This window comes from Sphaerodactylus townsendi, linkage group LG01 (genome assembly GCF_021028975.2).
Source record: "Sphaerodactylus townsendi isolate TG3544 linkage group LG01, MPM_Stown_v2.3, whole genome shotgun sequence".
Taxonomy (NCBI): Eukaryota; Metazoa; Chordata; class Lepidosauria; order Squamata; family Sphaerodactylidae; genus Sphaerodactylus; species Sphaerodactylus townsendi.
In genome coordinates, this window is record NC_059425.1 from 103,663,228 (window position 1) to 103,689,598 (window position 26,371).

A 26,371-nucleotide genomic window follows, 5' to 3' on the forward strand; every position below is an offset into this window, starting at 1 on the left:
ACACGAGCCTGCACAAGAATGGAATGGAAGTTTCCAAAGGTTCTTCTCAAGTGTGGTTTTTCCAAGGATGCAGGATAATATTGTGGAAAATGGCAAAAATCTCTTCCATACATTCAATTTGTTAGCAATGTGTGGGATCCCACCCCACATTAGCAACTACACATTACATTTTTGTTTTTGAAAAATCATACAATTTTCATTTTGTAAATAAAGCAAAAAAGAATAACACACAAATTCTAAAAAGAATAACACACAAAAAAATTACCATAGAGACCATTTATTGCCTGAAAAAAATATGTATACTTTGTAATTAAGAACTAAAAAGGGCACATGAACAAAAATAAACTGTAGTATATACATACATTAAAAAGGATAAATAGCACATATATATTGTAATACTGCAGTATATGCCCTTGAGTATTTCAGGCCCAGAATTTCACTGTGTACATTAAAATGATAAATAAGTGCTAATATAAGCCAATTTTTTAGTGTAAACAATGTAATAGGCTTATAACAAGCCACCATAATTAGGGCCACTGTAATAAAAGTACATATTGTCTTTCACATCACCTCATATTAAACTTAGCTATTAATGCATTCACAAATACAATTATAAGATAGTATAAAAGTAGACAATTTGCTTCATATTATTCACACAACAGATACGGGCTATAGATTCCAAAAACTTTTTGGAGTCATCACAATGCCATTGAGAATTTTATTGGTAACACAAAACATACTCCCACCCATCCTGTGTGGTCACAATATTTCATTAATAACATAAGAAGAGCCTGCTGTGTCAGACCAATGGTCCTTCTAGTCCTGCTGCCCAGAAGGGGTGAGGGTGGGGAGAGATAGAGAAATCAGGCATAGAGGATGAAGGCGCTCCCTTGCTACTGCCTCCACCTTCTCAACATACATGCACAAGGACACTTCGTGTGCCAGACCTTACTGGAATGAGTGATATCTATCTTCCTCCCATATACCTTTCTAGGTTTTTCCTCAACTTGACTGAGCAGAGGAGCGTGGGACAGATGACAGGCTCCCCCACGTCTCACGTTACAGGCTGCTTTGTGTAATGCTTGTAAATATACACCAAGTTGGGGGCATGAGGAAGAACAGGTTGATTTTCCATGTGCAGGCACAATTCTCATACAGGGAAGGATTTTGCTCATGATATTTTCTCTCTTCAGTTAGTCTTAAGGGGTAGGCAATATGAGGCATACAGCATCATTCTAGGTAGAATGCCAGTGCTGTTGTCCTGAAAAAATGTCCCTCTCCTTTTCTGCTCTGGAACAACCAGGTACTACTGTATAGGTACATGGCAGCAGCATGGGGCTGTACAACCTTGGTGGTCTGATAGGACCTCTGAGGTAAATTACATCAGGTCCAGTCTGAAGAAGCTTGAGCTCCCCACCCCAGCCTCAGCATATAGTCTCAGTTGAGATATCACATAGAACCATGGGTTTATGTAAACTATGGTAAGATAGACCACTCCAATAACTATGATTTGTTAGAGTTTGTCAAACAAGGACCACATTTCTTAACTATGGTTTTGAGTCATTTACAAATGTGTCTAGTTTAATGTTTTGGCTTGTTCTTCAGTAATGCCTTTCAGGCTTTAGAGAAGGAAATGAAACCAGCTCTTGTCAAGGCAAACCAGTGATTGTCCTGGTTTCACAGACTAACCCTGGTAAGCCATGGCTTTATGTCTAAACTACACTATTACTAGCAGTCCAGAACTATTTGATAGTCCGTTTCATTACTTTCATTCATTATTTTGGCTTCAGAATTTGTCAATACTATCTGCCTAAGCAAGATTAGAAGTTATCATGTTGGTAATGACTACAAAAGCAAAATTCTACCATTTTCTTATTGTCTTTCCTACACAAAGTACCCAAACTGATACATGATTATGGGAGGGGGACCTGAGGTTTTCCTTTAAAATAAGTTTGTATATAAAATACATATATCTGTTTTGCAATCCAGCACAATTACCTGTTTGAAAGTTCTACTGACATACCTCTGGCACTTACGTAAGCCTACCTGTGAGCAAGACTGAAAATTCAATGTACTTTTGAAAAGTAGGATAATTGTACATTGTAACTACACCTACGAATTATTCTTCGACTAAGTAGTGGCAAGTTCACAGATTCTGTGCAAAATTCAATTTCTGTACATTCTGTTGATGAAAAACCCCGTCTTCAGTGGCTTTCCACCTGGATGTGCCAAGCTAAGGATTCTGGAACAGAGACCAATACAATAGTTCATATTCATGAATTTGCATTTTCAAGTCAAAAAGTTCCAAAATCTAAATGTAGCATGAAATTGCTTCCATGAAGAATTCCATGAAGAAATGATTGGTACTTTCTGGCAACAATCATCTGCTGCTTTCCCCCCCGACAAACTGCTAAGAAGAGATTTGTAAGGAGTGGCTTGGAATAACAGGATTGCTTGGCCACTTTTATTATTGTTGCCAGACGCATATTTTCCCCCAGTATTACTTCCAAGTCATCACGTTAAACATGAGGGCCATGTTCTTCAGTGATTTCAGGCAGACATTCCAGGTCCTGTGCACTCTCAGTTCTTCTGGAAGCTTTGCTTTCCCCAGGAAAGATTTTTCACATCTAGACTCCAGATTATTTTCAAACAATTATGGACGGTGAAACCTGTAGAGGAAATCATAAGCATCTTTGTTTGTATATGTCTCTTCTTCCATTGTTGCCAAAATCAGAACATGTCGTATTAGTAGTCCCCAAAGAAAGTTTTTTTCCACCTGGGCGGAATTGGGTTTGAATTACCTAGATACCACTTCACTGATCACCCCAAGACCACATTCAAACACATTCCACACTCGGTTCTATACGGTCTCTTATCATAAAGTTTTCCCAGGACCATGAGCCACCTGCCTTTCCTTTCATCCAGTCAGGTTATTGGGTTTAGTATTATTAATAATCAGATTTGATGTTGTTGATTTTTTTTTGCGAAAGCAGCTTTACAGACCTTTGTAACAAGGAAAAGTGGCATTTAACTAGAGTAACAATAAGATTTCACACTGAGTTTTAGAATTATTCACCCACTGTTCTCCCCTGCCTAAAAATCTCAGAAATGCTGAGCTGGACAGAAACAATTCACAGCACAAATACCACTGGCAAGTTTTTGCAGTAAAATAAGGAAATGGTGATGATGATTTTAAAATAAAATTTATTTTAGCCAATGTAAATGGGAATAGTAATTGAGTAATTAATCTTAAATACATCTTTAAATCTTCTTCATAGGCTGATTTTGCACTTTCTAAATGCTCTGTGGCTGAGCAGGGCTGATGCCTGCCTCTTGGGACTTCTCACCCTGTAGTTCCCCACTGCTGCCTGGCAATCTTTCCCTTTAGCTTCGAGGAGTCAGGGCCGGTTATTGGGAAGCCACTGGAAATGGTTTCCCCACAAGCCGAGGGCTTTCTCTTATAAAGCACCACTTAAGCACTACTCTGATGAAAAACTCTTCTGTAGTCTCATTTTTCACATGCGTATGGAGCAGGCCTCCATTTTCGGATTGGTTGAATCTCGCCCCATTTCCCCCACTCACTAGTCACTATTTGCACAATTTTGCACATTACTCTGCAGGCATGAACAACACGGTGCTTTTGAGAAGTCAGCAGCCCTCGCTTCCAAACTAGAAATCCTTGCATGTTGTAGGGGATCAAAGATATTTGTGAACCAAAACTGAAATTTAACACTCTGAAAGGTTGAGCTACCGAAAGGAGACGCTTTAAAAGCTTTGACAGCTATGCTCCAACTGCACCAGGGGAGCTATTCGCCAAGAAAAGAAACACTAACCTGATTAGCATCAGAGGCATACCAGTGCCAACAGAGAGAACAAATTCGAACGTGCAAAATCAAAAACTTATACGATGAAGCTGAAGATGTATTTTCCACGAAACATCATTTAAGCCTGAGTAGAGCTGACTGAAGCCAATGTGCAATTACTTCTTTGGTCTCCATATATTGTTGGATCTGAAATAGTGGTCTAATGAAAACAGGGATTAAAATGAAATTCAAGTGAATGCTTAAATTTTAAAAAAATTGGTTACGATTTCATAATTTAGTTTGATTTCCTAAAAAAGGAAGAACATCTAAATATAGTGTTTCCATCATATTATTTTTGAAGTGATTTAATTATGCAAGGCAAAAACTGTGCATGTGCACTGTTATTTTAATCTAAGGCTGAAGGACATGCCAATACCAACCTGTCTCAACTACTCCAGGTAGCCCATCTAGAGCTTCTTAAGCTTCAAGGCTTTACTGCCTGACTGGGACTTTAGCCAAAAGCTAGAGTTGATCCGCTGCTATAAAATGATCACGATATTTTTAGTCTGTTTATTGAAGCTCGGTGAACTGATCGAAAATTCATTTTTCCCATTTACTTATTTATCATCATTTATCATCCGGTCTCCTTCTTTTAAAAGCCTCCCATTATGAATTGTTTTCCCAAGCCTACTAAGAATGTTTAATATATCATTCTCTTTTCAGTCAGATTTTGGGGTATATTTACATCGCTATCTTTGTCCATCAAAAGCGAGGTTACTACGGCTAAAAGCTGATATTTTTTTATAATCGCTCAGCAGGCAGCGACGGTATCGAGCCCAGCACAATAACAAGATAATACTGCTAAGACCAGCCGGAGAGCAAAGAGAAGGAAACTCCGCACTTTAAGTTTGGATTCCACTAATTACTTCATGTATTTCTTACAACATATAATGTCTCAGACTGTGTAATAATCCCAGCTCTTGGGAGACACATAGAGTATTAGATGAATGAAAGTGGAGGCAAACACTACAGAAGGAGTAAGCTGAAAACTGCGGCTGGCTTCTGCGGCTCAAATCGCTGGTTGAGACCTCCAAAATAGGTAAGGGTTATCTATTACTTGGCAGGCCATAATTAGTTACCAGTGGACTGTATTCAGGTAGGTGAATCATATTCTCCAAATCAGAGTAGACAGTGCTAAGCTTGATGGGCCAATGGACTGATATGGCATAAGAAAGTTTTATATGTTCATCAAGTTCTCCAATTCTTGTATCTTCTGATCTTTATCACATGGTAAATCAGCAGTGACATATTTGCCTAGGGGACATGGGTTACCCCATGTCCCCGGGCGCCCCCTAGTGCAGGGTGCAAAAATTTCAAATTTGTGTTTTTTGTATTTTTTAGTGTTTTTTCAGTTTTTGGCCTTCAGGGAGCGCAGTTTTTAGGCTAGCAGTACCAAACGTTCAGGGATTTTTCAGGAAACTCTCCTGATGATACCACCCAAGTTAGGACACAATCTGGGGACATTTGGAGTGTGCCTGCTATCAGGGGTGCAATTGTTAAGTTAGCAGCACCAAAATTTCAGGGTATCTTTAGGAGACTCTCCTGATGATACCACCCAAGTTAGGTGAGGTTTGGTTCAGGGGGCCCAAAGTTGTTTCCAATAGGAGCTAATAGGAAATGGGGCCCTTAAAGGTCCATAACTTTGGACCCCCTGAACCAAAATTCTAATGGAATCACCAGCGCGAGACTCCTAAATATCACCTGAAATCTTTAGTAACTGGCTCACTCCAAATTGCACCACCTCTATCGATTCACCTGCCCTTTGGCAAGGACTTAAAGGGAGAAATGTAGAAGAGGAGTCCCACAGTTTGAAAACTTCATTTAAAAAAGTGATGCTTTCTGTTTCAGGGTGGGGAATAATCCACCCCCCAAAAGCATCATTTTCAATGTTGTTTTAACTGGGGACCCCAGATTCTCCCTTTAAGGTGGATTTAAAAGAAGAATCTGGACTCCCTAGTTTAAAGTGGTGCTATTTGGGGGTGGATTCCACTGGAGGTGTTTTGTGAGAGATGATGTACTGAGCATTTGTTTGTAGTTAGAAATGTTTTATTTTAAAGGGGAATTTGGATTTTGTGAGAGATTTACATGCTTAATACCCACTTGCAGTGGCTTGGAGCTGTTTCTCAGACTAACAACCTACCTCAAAGGGCTGGTGTGAGGACACAATTAAGAAAGAGAGTTGGTGGGGAGAGAGCCATGTATGTTTTGCTGGGGGTGGTAGGTGTTTTGTGAGCTGGTTCAAAATATCATTGTTTGGTTGTGGTGAGGGAGGGTGGCCGCCCATACCGGGGGGGAGCGGGTTTGTCCCCGGGCTCCAGTTTGCCTAGATACATCTCTGTAAATCAATGGTTAATTTAGTAGTCCTATTGGTTTAAATAATTCACCTGCTTAAACAAGATCGAATTCTAGAAGTCCCTAGATTAGATATGCGAGAATACTGTTGTCTACAAATATAAAGTTTTATTTCCATACCTTGTAAACTGTCGGCTCTCTTCATGTACTTCCATTTCTGTGCTTTTAAATTCATTTAATTCTTTCCGTATTGCTGCCTAATTTAAACCAAACAGTGTAAAAATTAGAGAGTTCTTAAATGGAAGGATAATATAGTTGGGAACAGGGTATATTTTACTATAAGAGCTTTCACATTTTCTGTGCTCTTATTACCCTCAGTTCATTCATATTACATAGGTATATATGTATGCGCGCGTGCCCGCACACACACACAGACAAAAGAAAGACAAACTGTTTACCATAGAAAGTTGTGCATAATCATGGTCAAACTGTAACTTAAAAGAGACCTTTATCTTGCCATGAGCTGTGCTAGGAAGCCAGATACTGATCCCACAAATTGCTTTGGGGTTTTACTCAAAATTTCCTTTTCTTTTTTCTTTCAGAATTCATTTTCTTTCCCAAATACTAACAGAACTAATTATTTTCCCTACATCCCTTATTTAAACAGCATTATACATACAGAATTGCAATAAATAACAAAAATACAGAAAATGGCAGTCATGGAAAAATCTGGGGAGGATAGTGGCAGAAAAATATTTTTTCAATTAAAACAGCCATCTGCTTAATGAATATGAGCAAAGGAGATTATTTCAGCCAGGTGGAGTGGATGACCAAAGCTTCAAGAATAGCAACTGGACAAGCTGCAAGATTCCTGTCTCTTCAGCCAAAGGAAAAACCTTTAGGTATACAAAATAAATGATTTTCATCTAGAAATTAGCTGTAATATTAGTTTTATGTAAGAATGGACAAAATGTTTAGACATTCCAGTCTGATGTTCTCTCAGTTGGCAGATAATAAAGCACAGAAGTCATTTAGAGTACTTTACATGGGTAACTAACAGTGACATTGGAGAAAGACAGTAGTCAGTTTGCGCTCTCAATTTATTGTACAGTAATTTCTTTAAAAGGCTGTCTACACATACTCAGCGGTATTAACACAATACTCTTAGTATAGAATAATCACTGCTTTTAGCTGCTCCTAGATATTTTTTTAAAAAAACCTTAATATCTCTCAATCCATTATAAAAAAGCATCTCATTAGAAGCACACATCTTTCAATGCAGGACAGAATGACAACACAACAAATATTATCCAATGTTGCTACAATGACATCTCAGACCACAGCCTTCTCTGGTAGCAGCAGATTCTTTTGCTTAATCCTTTGGGTGATCTCGAAGTATGGGATTTCAGCAACAGCCGAGTGAAGAATTGTGGCTCTGTACAGCAATCATCCTATTTTATTGGAACATGTTTGCACCCAAAAGTACCAAAACTGCATCTCCTCTCCCCCTCTTTCTCATGGCAATATTTAGCAGTGCAGAATATAAGGCACTATCGCACTCTCACTCTGTCCCAAATGTTTCCTTATATCCTGCAAATAGCTGACAACAAAGTGGAAGGAACCAGAATGGTATATAGTGGTTGAGTGTGCTGAACTAGGATCTGAGAGACCGCAGTTTGAATTCCAGTTCTGTCATGGAAGCTTGCTGCATGCCATCGGACCATTCACTCCTTTTCAACCCTAAACTACCTCACAGGTTTATTGTCATGAAGACTAAATGGAGGAGAGGAGTACAATGTTATAAGTCATCTCAGTTCCCCATTTGAGAGAAAAACAGGGAATAGTTAAATAAACTCCACACAGTTTACCTTACATAAATGCTATGGGGAAAAAAAGAACTGTGTTTGTTGACACTACATGTGAGCCATAATGTCTTAGTTGTAGAAAGTTCAGAACCAGAACAACTAGCTGAGACTGAAATACCCCAGTTCTCTCCAAAGGGGGGAAAAATCACATGGAGAAGAGAGTCCCATCTTCCTGGGTCTTCTAAAGCAGTGGTTATAACCCAGTAGTATACTTTTTACTGGTGGGTGCAATGTTTTCATATCAGTTACTAAGAATTCCCTGTCCCTCAGTGCACATGTCCACTTGCAAGGGTATCATGCTGCACCACACTGACCCTATCTGAAGAAATAGTACTTGGATTATTCCCTGCCTTTCTGTCCTGTAAGGCATCTCAAAGAGGCTTACAAATTCCTTTTCCTTCCTCTCTTTACAACAGACACCTTATGAGGTGGGTGGGGCTAAGAGTTCTCAGAGAGTTGTGACTGGCCCAAGATCACCAGCAGCCTTCATGTGTAGGAACAGGGGAAACAAACCTGGTTCACCAAATTACAGTCTGCTGCTCATGTGGAGGAATAGGGAATTAAACTTGGTTCTCCAGATTAGAGTCCACCACTCTTAACCACTACACCACACTGGCTGTCTACTGCGGATTATCCATTGTTGACATTTTGACTTGCTAGTTGTCACTTCTGACCCTTGGTGTTTCTTCTTCTGCATGACTATGACCTCCAGTCTCTACCCCTATCTGTGGGTAGAGACTGGAGATCAAACAGCAGCCTGTGACTGTGAACAGCACCATAGTAATGCTCACACCTTTCTTGTACATCACTGTTTAATCTTTGTCCAACTCCAGTGTGGTACTCCAGTTTGAATGAAATGACAGAAAGATGGCTAAGGAAGCAGTCAATGCTCAAAAGCTGCATCTAGGGAGCTTTCCAGCAGTGCGAGGAGGCATGGAAAACAAAAATGAACCCCTACTTTTGGAAAGCTTTCATAGGGCTAAATGGAGTTATGCCACCCAAAAGGGTGCTGTAACTCTGAGCCCCAGTGCACCTCATTGCAAAGCCCGTGTGAAAGCATACTAACCTCTGTGATGGCCCAGGCACCCAGGTTTCGCTACCACGGAGTTGAGAAGCAGCTGGCTGCTGGCACCTTTGCCCCCTCCACTGGCAGAGGTGCCCCTTGCACTAGCAGAGGGAACAAACGTTTTGGCAGCTCCCCATGCCATCTCTACTAATCAATTTGCCACCCCGCCACACACATAGGATTGCACTGTCTGTATTTCCTTACAAATGAATATGCTCCATAATGGCTGAAAGGGCCAACTGTTGCATGCATTGGTAGTATACGAATGAACCTTAGAGATATAAAGTTGTCTAATAACAAATATTTGTCTCTTGCCTTGTCTGCAGGTGTTAACCTTGCCCAGGGCTTATCAGCACGACGGTCATAATCTGGAGAATCTGTCACTTCCACATACTCATGAAAACGTAAGATTCTCCTTGCTTGAAGTTCAGCCACTGTTGGTCTCACACTTAGCTATACAAAAGAGTAAGTATAAATGTATGAATTCAGAGGACAACTTAGGACATACAGTTACCTTGAACAGCATTTTAATGAAAGAATGTCACTTGTAAATGTCTTAAAAAACAATTTGGGAGTATCACCCCTAAAATAGGCTACAGCACAGTGGTGGCGAACCTATGGCACGCGTGCCAGAGGTGGCACTCAGAGCCCTCTTTGTGGGTATGCATGCCGTCACCCCAGTTTGGGCACTTGGCAGTGGCACAGCATCAAGGGGGTGAGGGGTGCGCAATGCACTGGGCACATGTCCCTGCAGGGCATGGCAAGGGTGTTCCAGGGGCACAGTGGGGGTGTTTCGGGGCATTCTGGGGGCGTTCCAGGGCAGGACAGGGGCGTGGCAGGGGCGCAGGGTGCACGCGTGCCCTGGGCGCAGTTTCCCCTTGCTCCACCTCTGGCACTTGGTCTCTAAAAGGTTAGCCATCACTGCTATAGCACAACCTGATTTCTGACAGGACATAAAGCTCTAAAATAACATGTGTACACTCAATTCTTAGCAATTGTTAGATAACCATGGTTTGTATAAGCCAGAATTATTAATGATGCCTATATGGTTGAAATTGAATTAAGTTGTCAAGCTAGTTTTCAATCCACTATGGGTCATTGCCCAGTTCATCAATCTTTTTTGGATGTAATAACCAAACCATGGCTCCAAACCAGAGTTTCCAGGTTAATGGGGGGAAAGTCCTAACAGAAATGAAAACAAATGTTAATATCTATGTAAGAACAAATTGTTCTCCTGGTCCCTAAAGGCCTAATTTTACTTCAAGGAAGAAGGAGAAGGAACAAGACAGGAGAGATCAGCAGATACAAAACTGACACAAAAAGAGATCTTATGGTGAAAGAGAACTGTTGAAAGGTCTTTCTTTCCCCCCGTGTTCCTCTCCACAATTGCTATTTCAGTGGAAAGAGTCTCTTGATTTCACATAAATCAGTTTCTCTTTGTTTGAGCTTGGTCTGTTCTCTTTAACACTGGACATTTTCAATTATTTCTCATGTCTGCTATTGAACTGTGGTGCAAATCCCCACCCCCACCCCAATTTCCTTTATGCAGAGGTAGCCAACTTCCTTTATGCAGAGGTAACAGTTCTGGTGGCAGAACTGTTCCAGAGGGCACAAGATCTATTTATCAGAGCAGTGACAGGGGATAGCAGCAATGGTGGATTCTTCTTCCCAGTGTATTCCCATTCCTCCTATCACTGGGGGACTGTCACACTGCTGTGTTGCCCCACATTTCTTGCAATGAAGGCCTCACTGGGTGGCTTGGCATGATGGAGCTATGTGGCAGCACACCATGCTACTATCCAGGAAGAACCACAGGTGAAAGATGTACATCCACACTGGGGTGCCCTGTTGTAACCCTAGATTCCTAGTGGTGGAACTGGTTGGAACTGTGAAGCTTGGAGGGGCTCCTGCCACCCTCCTCACAGTGCTTTCTGTTGACCCAAAGTGCAGCAGAGAGGCTTCCTTGATGCAGCTTCACAATTAGGACTAGCATGGCCCCATGCCATCATTCTCCTCCCATGCCATCTCAGGAGGGCACTGCAACTGGGTAAAAATGTGCCTGGCAGAGGACAACCTTTGTGGAGGCTGTCCAGTGCTTATCTGCACCCTGGCTTTGTGCAGTTTCCGAGCCAAACTGAGATGCACAACAAGTGAGGAAATGGTTGCCCTTCTGGAGCATATGAGAAGGAAGGAGGACTCTTACTGTTAGCAATTATTAGCCAATGGCAAGCTACCAGTCACCTGCTACTGACTGGTTGGCAAACCATCCCTAAGTGATTAGTTCAGCTGCTGTTTGTCTCTATATTTGTTAATAGCAGTGCACACCAATACTAAGTCCGCCTGTCTTGTGTACTTCTACTCATAAGTGGAGTTCCCTTCCGCTTTCTGTTCAGTAGCCTGCCTGCTGGAGGTACCAAATGTCTTCTCTTACCTACGCTGCTATGCAAGAATCCTCTGGGGGGGAGGTACAAGTTTCACACTGCAGATGTTACTGGATACAACTTTCATTTAGATTACTGAGCCTTCAGTTTAGTTGTCTATAATGCTGAAATCTGGTAGGGAAGAGTCTTTGAGCAAGAGATACAGTCCCTGAGAATGCCACCTCAATTGGTTAGTACACAAATAACTTATTACGATATCTCTTCTTATTGAAACAGATGGAAACAAAAACAAATATAAGAACTACACAAACACACATAAAACATAGTTGTGTCCTCCGGGCTGAACTCAATTTCCATTCTAGTTCTTCATCACTACCATCATCTTGCACATGAAAGCATATCTGAATACTTCAAAAATGTCAGCCAACTTCAGAGAAGCTAGCAACTTAGATAGCGCATCACCTCTGAAACCAATATAAACTGTTTGGTTTGAGGAACTGCAGTATGCAAGTAGAACCACGCAAATACACCAAGATGCAGTTTCTTCTGGAACAGTTCATCTTGTCAAAATCTAAGCTGATTTCAGCACTCCAACAAATTTCAGGTGTGTCACAGGAGTTCCACATGGCATGTCATTTTCTAGGCACCTGTGATTGTCAGGGCCTAGGACCAATTCTGACTGAAAGATGGCTGCAGTGTGCACTTTAATTTGAAACTGAGTTCCACTAAAGGAACACATGAGGGAAAGCACTAATAGGGTAAACCATATCTTTGTTTAAGGAAGAAAGACAGAAGCTTCCAAGTATGGATAGCTGTGGCTGACCTGAGCCACCATATATTTATAGAAAAGTTATACAAACGTATCTTCCACAAATTGGGTGCTGCTTCTAAAAACTTCTACAGACTATATGAACAAGATGCTCAGGATGTTGTCATATGATGATGTGTTTACTTATGACTGTCACATTTTGCAGTCATACCATTGTAGTGGATCCTATTCCAATTAATAAGTATCATGCACCCAGCAAATTGGATTTTCTACTATTGCAAGATATTTGTGATGAATGTGGAAGAACACAGGCTGAACTACGTCAAAGGCAAGTTTTCTTGTGATGGCTGACTTCAGTGCAATGACATTTGAAAAAGCCATCTTGCAGTGATAAAAAGCAAGTGCACAAGTCCAGTTTCTGTCTGCATTGTACTCAAATACAAGGCATGTTATGTACCTTTCTGCTGAGACTGCGCTTTAGTTCTCTTTTAGCTTCTTGCTCTTCTTCCTCATTCTTCTCTATTTTTAGATGAGGGGAAAGAAACTACATTTAGAGGTATGTTAATTATATATCCAAGGCATGTGATCAATACAACAGAACTACAAACAGTCAATGTTCGTATATTTCTAGCTCACTCCAGTTTGTGCTTTTTAAATTTCATGTTCCATTGTTTCTTTTTATCCCTGTAGTTTTCCTCAGTCATTCTAACACACTCAGAACAGGGATGGGATGCTCACTTTCATTTCCCAGCCATAAAAACACAGGCCCAAAGATCTGCATTTACAATCTAACCTTTGAGTTTGGAGAACAGTAGCTTTCTGTTTCTCCCATCTTACCTTCCCTGACTCCCATACTGCCCTGGGTCCAGAATGAGGGCTACATGGAATGCTTCTACTGAATGGTGTAGTGTATGTTTTTGACAGCAGCTGTGCTTACTTTCACACCACTAGGTTGAGGCAAGAAAACTATATATTCAGAGGAAGGTATCCTGTCTTAGCTCAGTCAATCAGGTGATTGAGGATAGGATCTCATACAGGCTAGCCTGAAAATTGTGCTCATGATCATAAAGCATAATAATTGAGACAATGTAGCTAGGAGGAACAACAGACTGAGACAAGCAAGTTCCAGTCAGTCAGCTAAATCTGATGTTGGCCTGGAAAAACTAGGTTAGGAACCAGATGTGGCAATGGGGGGGGGGGCTTTCTCGAACCAGAGACTGGGGGGTGGGTGGGTGTTAGGCTGCCCAGTATTATCTACTAGCAGGGCACCTGTGCTTTGCTATGCATACTTCATCACAGGCTCTCTATAAATTTCGGGGTGACATTCAACATATTTCTTTACAGCCTGTTTGTGCACTTTGAGGTGACATGCAGCATATTTCCTCACAGTCTGTCTGTGGACTGATGGGCTTTGCATATTTTGCAGCAGCTTCCTGTAGTTGTCTTTTTATAATGCAATGTGTTATTGCTCTCTTTCACCTGGTGGGCTCCAAAAGACATCATGTGGAATTAGCTGTTGTATTTTCGAGATGCAGAAAGGAAGTGTTCTGCAATTGGATGTTGATAAGTGAGAAGGCTGTGAAGAGGTTCAGGGTAGGATTGAAGGGCAGGGAGTTGGACTGTACTGCCACTGTAGCACATTCCTGGGGACTCATCCTGCCACTTCAGAGCATGACACCAAGGACAGGGTGATCGGAGGCCGAGAGCAATAAACTTGTCTCCACAGTAAGCAATCTGATGTCCATATGCAAAACCCGACAAATGTTTAGTAGTCCAAGGTGATAGTGTGGTTTGTAATCGGTTTTGATAGTATTTGGCTGTAGCGGTGTTGTTAACGTGAGGGTGGGTGGAGGAGTACTTTTTCACAGCCTGTCCGTTAACTTCAGGGTGACATTCAGGATACTTTTTTGCAGCCTGTTTGTGAACTTTGGGGTGAGATGCAGCATATTTCCTCACAGCCTGTCTGTAGACTGATGGGTTTGTTTTCAAATAGGCTCACATGCGTTGTGGAGGGCGGTGGTAGAGTGCAATTGGTGAAGGTCATGAAGCTGGTGGTGTTGAACTGTCACCCTTAGAATGTTCATGCAGCATGTCTGTAAACTGAGCGGTTGGTTTGCCCTTAGAATGTTCGTGCAGATGGCCAGAGATGAGCAGTTAAAACAGTAAATGTGTAATAACTCGAGTGAAAGTGAATATTTTGGGAAATCCTTTCTTAGTGAGTACCTGGAGTACATAAGGAACAGGTGTGCCAAATTTCATGTGTGTGGCTTCAGTGGTTTTTGAGTTCTGTTGATGAGTCAGTCAGTGAGTCAGTCAGTGGTATTTCGCGTTTATAGATAGAGATGCAACAGCCTCCAGTTCAACTGGCTCATAATTGTACTAGATACTACTAAATAGGCACAGCAACAACTGCTCCCTTCTTCAATCCCTTTGGCAGTAGAAGGAGCTGGGAAGGCTTTTGTCAGGCATCTGAGGAGAGGGAGAGGAATCGGACACAACAGCACAGTTCATATGGAATGACAAATCGTGGATTGTCATTGCAGGAATATGAGGCTGGGTAGATCCATGGGCTTGCTCACTGCCTGGTACGTGGTTATATTTGGTCTAAGAATTATGGTTTCGTCTCTTACCTACAAATCAAGATTCCAAACTGGCTTTGTAAGGAAGAGAGAAAAATAATCATTTGTGTTTCAGTTGAAACCACAAAATATGGTTTCCAGCAAAAGTGGAAGTCTTCCATTATTGAGGCACATATGGAGGGTGGAGAAAGGAGACATGCAAGTCAGAGGATCATCCTGACATTTAGCTAACAGGTAATGGTTTGTATTTGAATTATGCTAATATCACTGGGATGTCTGCTCACTGGACGTCACCTCAACAAGTTTGGCAAAACTATTCAAACTTGCTTCTTGAATTTTAGATTAGTAAAATAAATCTTCTTCCTTTGGTTGAAATCAACCAGATACAAAATCTGGCAGATTTCTGACAGGTGCCTAAGGTTTGCTTGCTCTTAAAATGTGTCTCAATTTTATTTTTGTTTTTAAAATTATACCAGCAAAAGTGTTTTGAGGAGATTTGTAACTCATAAATTATAGCTCATAAAGCAAAAACAGAAATCAGCAACTCCAAAACAAAAGCAATAACAACCATAAAATTCACATAAACTTGGTAAACTACCTAAACCCCATCCAAACCTTTTTCATGGTTAACAGTTTAGGTCAGGATCTCTCACAACTGATTCAGCTATTTCATGTTTGTAAAATATCTTCATACTAATAATTCAGTATTAATAATACTCAGTTGCCACCAACTCTCAATATTCATAACTGTTTGGATAAACCACAGTAGGCCCCATGCACCTTTTAACTTTGATATTATTGGCTGGATAAAATAATTATATCTTACCCTGGTTTTGGTTGGAGACAGGTGAAGCCAGAAAGTAAAATATAATGTAAACTGTTTAGTTTTACACTAGGGCACTTTCTGTCATTGTTGAAGAATCAGCATCAGAGGATACTTCCTACAATCAATGCAGTCTATTGACAATGTGGAAATGAATCTATCCGGGTTGAATTCAGCTTTTACTAAAATGTGCTTGCACTTTCTTCACCACAACCAGCAGCTGACATTCAATATGCTGCAAAGATGCTGAGTATGGGTTGAGCAATGATGAAGTAGTTGCAAACTGAGTTGCATTTATACTCACTGCCCCTGTGAGGACACTTCAACCCAGGTGTCATGAACTCACTCACCCTCCACAGCAGTTTGGCCTTATGACTTGTAACCTTTTCATATGCTGGCTTTGAAGAATAAAAATAATGATGGCATTTTAAACAAAGGTACCCTCCAATTCATTTGAAATTGACAGGATTTTGATCTGTCCATTTGTCTTATATCCACTATGTAATGTTGTAATCTAGTATAATTGAGGAGTGTAAAGATAAATTTTCTATTGTGTCCCTTTGGGGATGAGTTATGTTTAGATTACTTTGTATGCTTGCCAGGGAAAAGGAAAGGGAAACAGAGTTCTGGGATGCTGGAATGTTGTCAAAAGTTCATTGATTTTACATACATATGAGTTAAGAACATAAGAACATAAGAACTAGCCTGCTGGATCAGACCAGAGTCCATCTAGTCTAGCACTCTGCTACTTGCAGTGGCCCACCAGATGCTTTTGGGAGCTCACCTGCAGGATGTGAAAGCAACAGCCTTCTGCTATTGGTTCTCCTGAGCACCTGGTCTGCTAAGGCATCTGCAGTCTCACATCAAGGAAGATCAAGATTGGTAGCCATAGATCATAAATCTGTCCAACCCCCTTTTAAAGCTATCTAGGTTAGTGGCCATCACCACCTCCTGTGGCAGCATATTCCAAACACCAATCACACATTGTGTGAAGAAATGTTTTCTTTTATTGGTCCTAATCCCCCCCCCCCCCCAGCATTTTCAATGTATGCCCCCTGGTTTTAGTACTGTGAGAAAGAGAGAAAATTTCTCTCTATCAACATTTTCTACCCAAGCATAATTTTATAGACTTCAATCATATCCCCCCTCAGACGTCTCCTCTCCAAACTAAAGAGTCCCAAACGCTGCAGCCTCTCCTCATAAGGAAGGTGCTCCAGTCCCTCAATCATCCTTGTTGCCCTTCTCTGCACTTTCTCTATCTCTTCGATATCCTTTTTGAGATGTGGCGACCAGAACTGAACACAGTACTCCAAGTGCGGTCACACCACTGCTTTATATAAGGGCATGGCAATCTTTGCAGTTTTATTATTAATTCCTTTCCTAATTATCCCCAGCAAAGAGTTTACCTTTTTCACAGCTGCCATGCATTGAATTGACATTCCCATGGAACTATCAACTAAGACCCCCAAATCCATTTCCTGGTCTGTGACTGATAGTACTGACCCCTGTAGCTTGTATGTGAAGTTTTTTTTGCCCCTATGTGCATCACTTTGCATTTTGCTACATTGAACTACATTTGCCATTTCTTAGCCCACTCACCTAATTTATAAAGGTCCGCTTGGAGCTCTTCGCAATCGCAAACTTTAGTAAGTTTGTAAGGCAGGACTTGCCTCTGCAAAAGCCATGCTGACTCTTCCTCAGCAGGTCTTCCTTTTCTACATGTTTTATAATTTTATCTTTAATGATAGATTCTACTAATTTACCAGGAACAGATGTCAAACTGACTGGCCTGTAATTTCCTGGGTCCCCCCTAGATCCTTTCTTAAAGATTGGTGTGACATTGGCCATCTTCCAGTCTTCAGGGATGGAGGCTGATTTCAGGGATAAGTTGCATATTAAAGTGAGAAGATCAGTAATTTCAAGCTTGAGCTCCTTAAGAACTCTTGGGTGAATGCAATCTGGGCCAGGTGATTTGGTAGCATTTAGTTTATCAATGGCTGCCAGAACTTCTTTCTTGTCTACCACTATCTTCACTAGTTCCTCGGATTTGCCTAAGAAGCTTGGTTGAAGTGCAGGAATTCTCCTCACCTTCTCTTGGGTGATGCAAAGAATTCATTCAGCTTCTCTGCAAGATGCAAAGAATTCATTCAGCTTCTCTGCAATCTCCCTGTCATCCTTTAGCACACCTTTTGTTCCTTCGTCATCTAACGGGCCTACCACTTCCCTAGCTGATTTCCTACTTTTGATGTACTTGAAGAACTGTTTGTTGCTGGTCTTGATGTTTGCAGCCATGCGTTCCTCAGAATCCTTTTTGCCTCCCCTACAGCTAAATTGCTTCTCTTTTGCCATCATTTGTGTTCCCTTTCGTATTCTTCATCAGTCAAGCTGGACTTCCATTTTCTAAAAGACATCTTTTTTTCCTAATAATTTCCTCAACCTCCCTTGTTAATCATGGTGGCTTTCTTTTGGACTGGGTGCTGCCTTTCCTAACCTGCGGAACACATTCCAGCTGAGCTTTTATTACTGTGTTTTTAAGTAACCTCCAAGCATCTTGGACAGTTTTGACTCTCCTGATTTTCCCTTTCAGCTTCCTGTGCACTATCCCCCTCATCTTTGAAAAATTTCCCTTTCTGAAGGCGAATGTAACTTCAGAATTCTAGATACGTCTACAAAGTTCCTTGACCTAATTTTCAAGATGTAGCTGGTAAAGATCCTACAGTATCCAAGTGTTTCCAGTTACACAAAACAAAAACCATTCCCTGTATATTTCTTACAGTACCTTTGCATGAATGAACCAAGCATCCAAGAAACAATGAAAACTTGCTGGCATTCAAAAGAATGCTTCAGACACACAAAAGTATGAGACCTATTCCGGCCTAGTGCACTTTTGCTTTACGAACAGCAAACATTAAAATATATAATTCATGTATTCAGAAACTACTTGTGTGATTCCTCTCATAACATAAAACTGTAATTACTTGCCATTTAAAATATTTATATTTCTCTCGGTTACAAATTAAAATGCTTACGCTTCAAAATGTTTCTTTGTTCTAATTCTTCACATGTAGGCCTCTGGCTGAGCCTTCTGCAAAAAACCAACCAAACAAAAGCCATTAGGGCATAAAATCACAAGATTTCACCTATCCAAGAGGGGTCTCATTTACAAACTGTCTGGAGTCAGGGTCTGGCCCAATCTCACTCCTGGTGAGATGCAGCTACCTGGGCCCTGGACAGCACTTACTGGGAGGAGCAGGGCAAGGAAATAGTGGCAGCCCTGGTGGTAAGCCCTGGTTTGCCAACTATTATAGCACCAACTTAAAGGAGGCAGGAAGCAGTATCTTTGGAGAATGGGACAGGAACAGTAAGGCAGCAGGCACAAGATAGCTGGCCCCACAGGAGCTGGCTCTGGCCCATTCATCTTTATCTCCTTGAAAGGGGATAAAAACTGGGCAGAACTGGGCACCAGGACAAAAGGAGTAGGGCCAAGAGTTATTTAAAAGGAAACTTCCCTGACTAGAAAGAAGGCGGACTGAGCCACAGTGGCACCTAAGAGAGCCAGTCCTGGGAAATACGAGGATCCAAGAGGCAGAACCCCCTGTCCTTCCCATACTGTGTGCAAGTACTCTTGACCTCAACTGGGATGGTGGAGGAAGGCCACACCGGGGTGAGAGGAGACTCAAACGAACTTTAAAATGCCGATTTTCAGTTAATAGTTGTTCATACTACCATACTACCACAGTGTGAACTGAGAAAACTATAATCTTTTCATAACTTCAGATATAAAAGCAGCTGTGCAAAGTTAAAAAAGAACTTAAAAAGAATATATCAGCATCTGACTTAACTGAAATAAAATAACCCAATTCATTAACAGCAGAAGACTCACTGTTCAATGGCTGAGTAAATACAGTGAGGGGGATCTATTTAGGAAATACATGATTTTAAAAGCCAGATTTCTGCTGTAAGACCAGACAAACCACATGCTGAAGGCAAAATGCTCTTCAGTTCTCAAACAATTCCATTAGTAACAGAAAAGTAGAACAAGTCAGTGCAAAGTTTGATTTAACCAAAGGAATTATTCAGTGGTATATCTGAAGCTCAGACTTTTCTTACTGAACCAGATCTTGTCATGTAACATTAAAATTTTAAAACCATACAGATAAAATGAAATTTGCTTTGGCCCATGAAAGCTTATACCCTAGAAATTTTGGTGGCTTCTAAGATGCTACTAGACTCAAATTTTGTGCAGTTGAAATGATTCATCTTCAAAATCTGAAAAGAAGCACATATTTGCTCTATCTCTACCAGAAACACAATTGAGGAACAGAAGTCCTAATAGTTAAAATCAAAACAAGTTAAAATCAAAACAAGTCCTAATAGTTAAAATCAAAACTTCTAGTCTACTAAAAGCAAAAAGTCAGGCAGATCCAACTCTAACATTGTTAATGGTTTTCCTTTTGTGGTGCGAGCATGCACCTTCAACTAAAAAAACTGGGAAGCAACATCTCATCCCAGATCCCATGCCTTCCTTTCATTGGCCTTTTCCGCACATTGTTTGCAAATGGATTTTGCTATTTCGCACAATAAAATCCAGCTTCAAAGTGCATTGAAAGTGGATTGAAAGTGCATTATTCTGCATGTGCAGAAGGGACCATTCTTTACTCACTTCCCAAACTTGCTCAGATTACACCTAGATACCTCACTAGCTTTGTGCCGATCTGATGTCTGATTTCCTGCCTCTCCTCTTCAGATGTTCTCGGCAAGATATTTTTGTCTTCCAGTTCTTTTTTTGATGGCCGGTTGCCAAGTTTGATTGCAAGAGTATCCCTACGACGGATTTTACTTGCTAAAGAGCCTGGAGGCAGGAATGGGGGAGAAATGGACAAGGAAGAGCAAGACAGCTTGTGAAAAAGAGAGATTTTATTTTTTTATGTTCGTTTCACAATCAAATTCCCAGCAAAGGCCTATAAATGCAACACATGTACACCTTCTACCTTTTTGTCCTTTCAACAGAGGAATTTTATTTAATACCAAAGTAGAATAGTTTCAACCTATTTCATGCCAACAAGAGAATTGGAATAACTTGGAAAAGAATGACCAGTTATACCCTCTTCAGGACAAAGATGACAGGAAATTTGTTAATTTATCTGCCATTTCCTGGACCGTCTTTGTTCCAGAATGCTCCACTTGGGTCTGAGTGCCTTGGGGACAGATTTAGGTAGGCACTAGGATCCACGTGGAACATTCTTGAACAACAACAGTCCAGGAAATGGCAGATGAATCCACAAATCTCCTATCATCTTTATCTCGATCACGGTATAGCTGGTTACAGCCAGAAAGATCACACGCTTTTCCTGTTGCCTAATGAAACAATTTGAGGTATAACCCTTGATTTAGTATGTGATATTAATATATTTTAATCACATTTCATTTTCTCTCCCTTCATTCCTTAGTGTATTTCAACATTTAAAAGTTAGTACATATTTTCTAATGAAAAAAGTGTTTACTGCACTCAGAGAATCCAGACCAAAAACCATTTGTTCTCTAAATCATACTCAATAAGTGTCATGACATTTCGACATCCAAATCCTTTTCTCTTTTGAACAGGGAACTTTATATGTACAAACAAATCCCCCAGGCCTGTGGAGCTGAAGAAACAGGGATACTCAGTCAGAAGCAAGTTTGTTAGAGAGTACCAGACCACTCGCTCCTTCTCTTCTGTACCATTCCTAGAGAATGGAGGCCAGGAAGGTATATAGCTCCTTGTTTTCCAGTACAGCCACAAAAGTAATGCTCAATGTAAGGATAATAACCTCAGTTACTTTTGTAACGCAGGCAGTCTATCAGTTTTGTTTCCCAAGATACATTTCAAACTTGGCTTCCAATAACAGATTATAACATATATGCATCTTACACCAGCCACAAAGAATACACCTGTGTCTTTTTTACAGCCTTTTCCTTGTCAAATGCAAGACTGAATTCTACATCCTGCACTTAAAAGATAGGTGGCAAAAGCACAATGGTAAATGTACCCACTTTCCTCTCTTCATTGTTGCATTGGTATGCTGGAGCCATGGTGAAAATGAACAACTAAGTCTATTGGGTCTGAGCATTACAGTTGCCCTCTGAACTTGAATCTTAATGTTTCCTGGCCATGAATCATTAAAAGCTTTGAACACTATTGTAAACCTGAGATTAATGACAAGAACTGTACTGAGACTATTTCTACCTCTAATAAAATCTGGATCCTGTCTCTTCCACTATGCACCTCTGAGGCAGCTCTGCTCCTTAGACCCAGCTTCACAGGCTTTTCCCTGTTGTAGTCAAGGAAGGACAGCCCATGCCCTTTGTTAGTTTGTCTCCATGAGGTGTAATACCCTTCTGAAGCATATTACAAGGTGTCTGTTGAATTTCCAGAGCCAGTGTAAAACAGAACTATTCTGTAAAGGTCTGGGAAAACCCACAACACAGCCTGGAAAACCCACAACAACCAGTTGAATCTAGCCGTGAAAGCCTTCGACAGTACATATTCTGTAAAGCTTTTCCACCTGATGGCTGAACTGATTGTGTGGCTGTGGGATAGACAGGAAGCTGCCCTGCACCTGAAGAAGAAAGCCACCACGTAGCTGTTTCAACCCTGAGCTTGCTCTAGCATCCAATCACCTTTCAAAGGGAATAGGGAATGCGGGACAGAAGCATTTAGATCTGCTTCAGGGAGAGTGCAGTAATAGTTTGTGTCTGCCTCAGTAAGGCAGCCATTCAATAGGTACCTCTTCCAGGTAGCATGCCAGAATGGTTTAGCTCAGGGGTCCCCAAACTTTTTAAACAGGGGGCCAGTTCACTGTCCCTCAGACTGTTGGAGGGCCGGACTAAAAAAAAGTATGAACAAATTCCTATGCACAAATGAGTGTAAAATGTTTGATTTCACCTTTCAGCCTTTCTGTCATGGTCTATTTTTAGAACAATGACCAAAGCATGTCAAGTACAGGGTGGGCTCCAAATATTGTTGGGGGAGGCTGTGGAATACCTCCCCTGTAAAAAAACAAAGCAGAACTTCTCCCAATGAAGCATTCCCCATCTAACCCAGGATCAGGTATCTTCCCGGGATTCTTTTCTCTCTCCTAGCAGCCAGCTTAGCGATTCGCCAGCCACAATGGCTGGAATGCCAATGGGAGTGAGGGCGGAACAGAAAGCCTGAGAGCAACACACATGGAGATAGCTGGAGAGTGGGAAGAGGCGGAGCAGGCGTTGCCACATGTAAGGTTTCCAACTCTGGGTCAGAAAATTCATGGAGATTTGGGGGTGCCATCATGTAACTGCAATCAACAGCCGTTGGGGCCGGTTCCTTCTCTCCCTCGAGCCCCCACTGCACATGAATGGAGCCATCGGCGCCATGCCTGGCGGGCCGGATAAATGCCTTCAGGGGGCCACATTTGGCCCCCGGGCCGTAGTTTGGGGACCCCTGGTTTAGCTCTACCACTGGGAGAAGATTACCCAGTTGTTAGGCCTGTATCTGGTGATAAGCAGACCTTGTACTGTTGAGTCTGAATCTTGGGAAAGGGTAGGCCAGTGTGGGTAGAATTCTGTGTATTAGAAAGGATCCAACATGGCCATTAATCACTGAAAGTCTGTTTCTACTTGCAAGAATTCAACAGAAAACACACCCTCCTTGGAAGCCATAAACAACTAAAATGTTTCTCCTTACCCAGGTTTCTCCTTTGACTGTCTGGAGTTTTGTGTTGCTGATCTGTTCTTTAAAATCAACTTGTAAATAAACAAATGTTCTTTGTTATTTACACATAACTCCTGTCTCAGTGATCTCTGTGTTCTTCTTACTCACTATAAAACTTACCTCATGGCAGTGAACCCAAAGCCTTTACAATTGCTATCCTAAAAGCATCATGGGAAGGTTACCAGTTCAAAATAAACCTGATTCCGACAAATCATTAAAAACTTGGAAATGAGGGCCTGTCACTGATTCTGGCTTGTGGTTGGACTTAGTTTTATGCATACCAAAATATATTTTCAAATTTCAATGTAAGTCCCCCTTTTATGTAGTGGAAATAGAGATTGGCTAATAGTGACATAAATAAATAGTGGCATGGCAGCCACAAGCCATTGAGATGCAGAACCATTGTTAATCTTGAGATTTACAGTGTTCGTTATAGGAAACATCAGCTATGTTTCAAAAACATTTGAAATTCTTTACCAACCAAACTAACAAGGCTGTATTTTTCCTTCTAAATCTTCTAAAAAGAGTACACCAGTGACTCCATGGTGCATTCTAAATCAATCAGAAAGAAGTGTGTGTATATATGTGTGGTGATATTTAAAAATCTTACAAGGTTATGATGTTTAGTTGTCATACTTAAAGATCTATCAGATTGCCAATACTAGCTGGAAGGTCCCAAAATGAAGAGATTTTTTTTTAAAAAAATATTTGACAAAGCAAAGTACTATTCTTAAAGCAAAGTACTATTCTTATACTACTAATTGTCCTTTATTGCAAAAGAGGTTAACAGCAACTTACTTTCACTGCTTGCATCATCTTCATCTTCATCGTCATCATCAGTGTAAAGGATCGGCCCATCTGAATCTGAGTCACTGGTGTGATTCTCTTTGCTATTTTCACTTTCTGGAGTGTTCAAAGCTTCAGAAGATTCATCTGTTAGTTCAGGACTTTCTGGGCCAGGGCTCTCTTTGTCCTGGTCTTCATTGGTAATAGAACTGTAGGTCCATTTTAAAAAAAAACACAAACAAACTATAGCATCAGTGAAAACTAGAAAAATGGCAACGAGGCTGCTTACATATGATAACCAAGTATGCAGATGAGAGGCACTTTGTCTTATTCTTACAAAAACAATTAGAACTGAAAATAAAACATGGCAAGCACACACCAGAAAACCAGTCACTTGCACAGAGAAAACAAAAAGAAAAATGATGTTAGAAAAATACAAAATATTCCTTATGCTAGATTAGGTCATGAATGAGAAGGGTTTTGATTAAAGCTTATGGACTTGAGAAGGAATTGATTATTTCTCTAGTAAACCAACTGAGGACTAACACAACACTTGTTCAGCATATGTTCTTCCATATACTAACAGAACTATTTTACAATTCCATATGCAAATTTGTCACAGAACTTGTTAGAGTTTTAAAATATGTGTTGTGACCTGCCGGGAGCTTTGACACTAAAAGAGCCTTGCACAAATGTCAGTTCTGATAACATGGATTCTGATAACAACCATTTGCCCTATATCTTATGGCCTGCCATAATTTAGTGTACTATTCCCCCGCCCCACCTCCCAAAAAGAAAACCGTGGTACAAAAGCAAACCAATAGTTTAGAAACTGGATTCATTATATAGTATGCGTACTGAATGGACTTATCCAAGGTGACAACATGGGCATAACTTTTTATTGACCTACATTATGCTCAGCCAACTTTATGCTTTTAGCCATATTCAGCCCACCAAGGCTTTTCCCCAGTCTGCATAATAATTCCAGGGAAATTTGTTTTCTGGAAGAAATCCTTGAGAAGTCAGAAACAGCTGGCTAACCTTGTGTTGACAACCATGGAATTAAACAAATAATGTAAGTTTTCTGTCTATAGAACATAGAAAAGGTTTTGAGAACAGACTATCAGTGAGCTTCTGATTAGCAAAACAAACAAACAAAAAAACCCCAGCAGGCCTAACCCAAAAGGAATGGTCACTTTTACTTGATCACATTTTGTTGCTTTCTCATACGCATGAACATACAAAGGTGCTTTACGCTAAGTCATACCATTATTCTTATCAAGAATAATGTATTATCTGTATTGTCTTCTGTGGCCCGGGTCACAGGCAGAGGTGTTTCATATCATTTGCTTTTAACTGGAGATGCCAGTATTGAACTCTGGGCCTTTTGCATGCAGAGCAGATGCTCTATCATTAAACCACAGCCCCAAGCAGCATGAAAAATCACAGGAAAACTACAACATCTTGACATGGTAAAAAGAAGCAAGACACACTGGCTGGCACATCCCTTCCAAGAAATCTCTTTGACCTCATTGCCCTTTGATTACTTCTCTTGCTGACGTAGCTTGTTTCAGCAGGCCTCCTAGGTCCTGCTGCCCACTTCTTTCAAACTGACTGCTAAAGACAAGGAGACATTGTCCAGATTCCTCAGACCCTCTGTTAACTGCCACTGGCTGAAGATCCAAGTGTCTCTGGATGGCTCCACCCCCTCCCTGATAAAAAGAACATCATCTTCAGGCAATGCCCCAGCCATTGGTCAGAGAAGGAACAACTGCAGGGATTGTTCAAGGCTTTCACAGCCAGATTCAACTGTTTCTGGTGGGTTTTCTGGGCTGTGTGGCTGTGGTCTGGTGGATCTTGTTCCTAACGTTTTGCCTGCATCTGTGGCTGGCATATTCAAAGGTGTATCACAGAGGGAAATCTGTTACACACTGTGTCCAGAGAAAAGGAAATATTTGGGTTTTATATTGTCCATGTCTCAGGGTGGGGAACCAATCAGTAAGTGTTTGGGTGGAACATATTTCCCTCTGTGATACACCTCTGAAGATGCCAGCCACAGATGCAGGCGAAACGTTAGTAACAAGATCCACCAGACCACGGCCACACAGCTCGGAAAACTCACCAGAACCAACTGCAGGGATCTTGTTTCCCACCGCCCTGCCAGAAAGATTAGCTCCATAGTCACTTATGCAAGGACTGTCAACATAAGTGGAAGGAC

General features: G+C 41.0%; 1 protein-coding gene across 1 annotated transcript in view; it reads right to left on the bottom strand.

Moving 5' to 3' along the window:
• Positions 1–261: 261 nt before the first annotated feature.
• Positions 262–26,371, bottom strand: part of PHACTR2 (phosphatase and actin regulator 2) — a 50,034-nt gene continuing 23,924 nt past the window's right edge. Inside the window, exons 6-12 of the mRNA XM_048505398.1 lie at positions 24,166–24,362; positions 20,334–20,490; positions 18,668–18,723; positions 12,694–12,755; positions 9,402–9,539; positions 6,336–6,412; positions 262–2,669 (exon numbers count right to left, since the gene is read on the bottom strand). Of these exons, the coding sequence (XP_048361355.1) occupies positions 2,654–2,669; positions 6,336–6,412; positions 9,402–9,539; positions 12,694–12,755; positions 18,668–18,723; positions 20,334–20,490; positions 24,166–24,362 (703 nt within the window). The 3' untranslated portion in view covers positions 262–2,653. The remainder of the gene's footprint in view (positions 2,670–6,335; positions 6,413–9,401; positions 9,540–12,693; positions 12,756–18,667; positions 18,724–20,333; positions 20,491–24,165; positions 24,363–26,371) is intronic.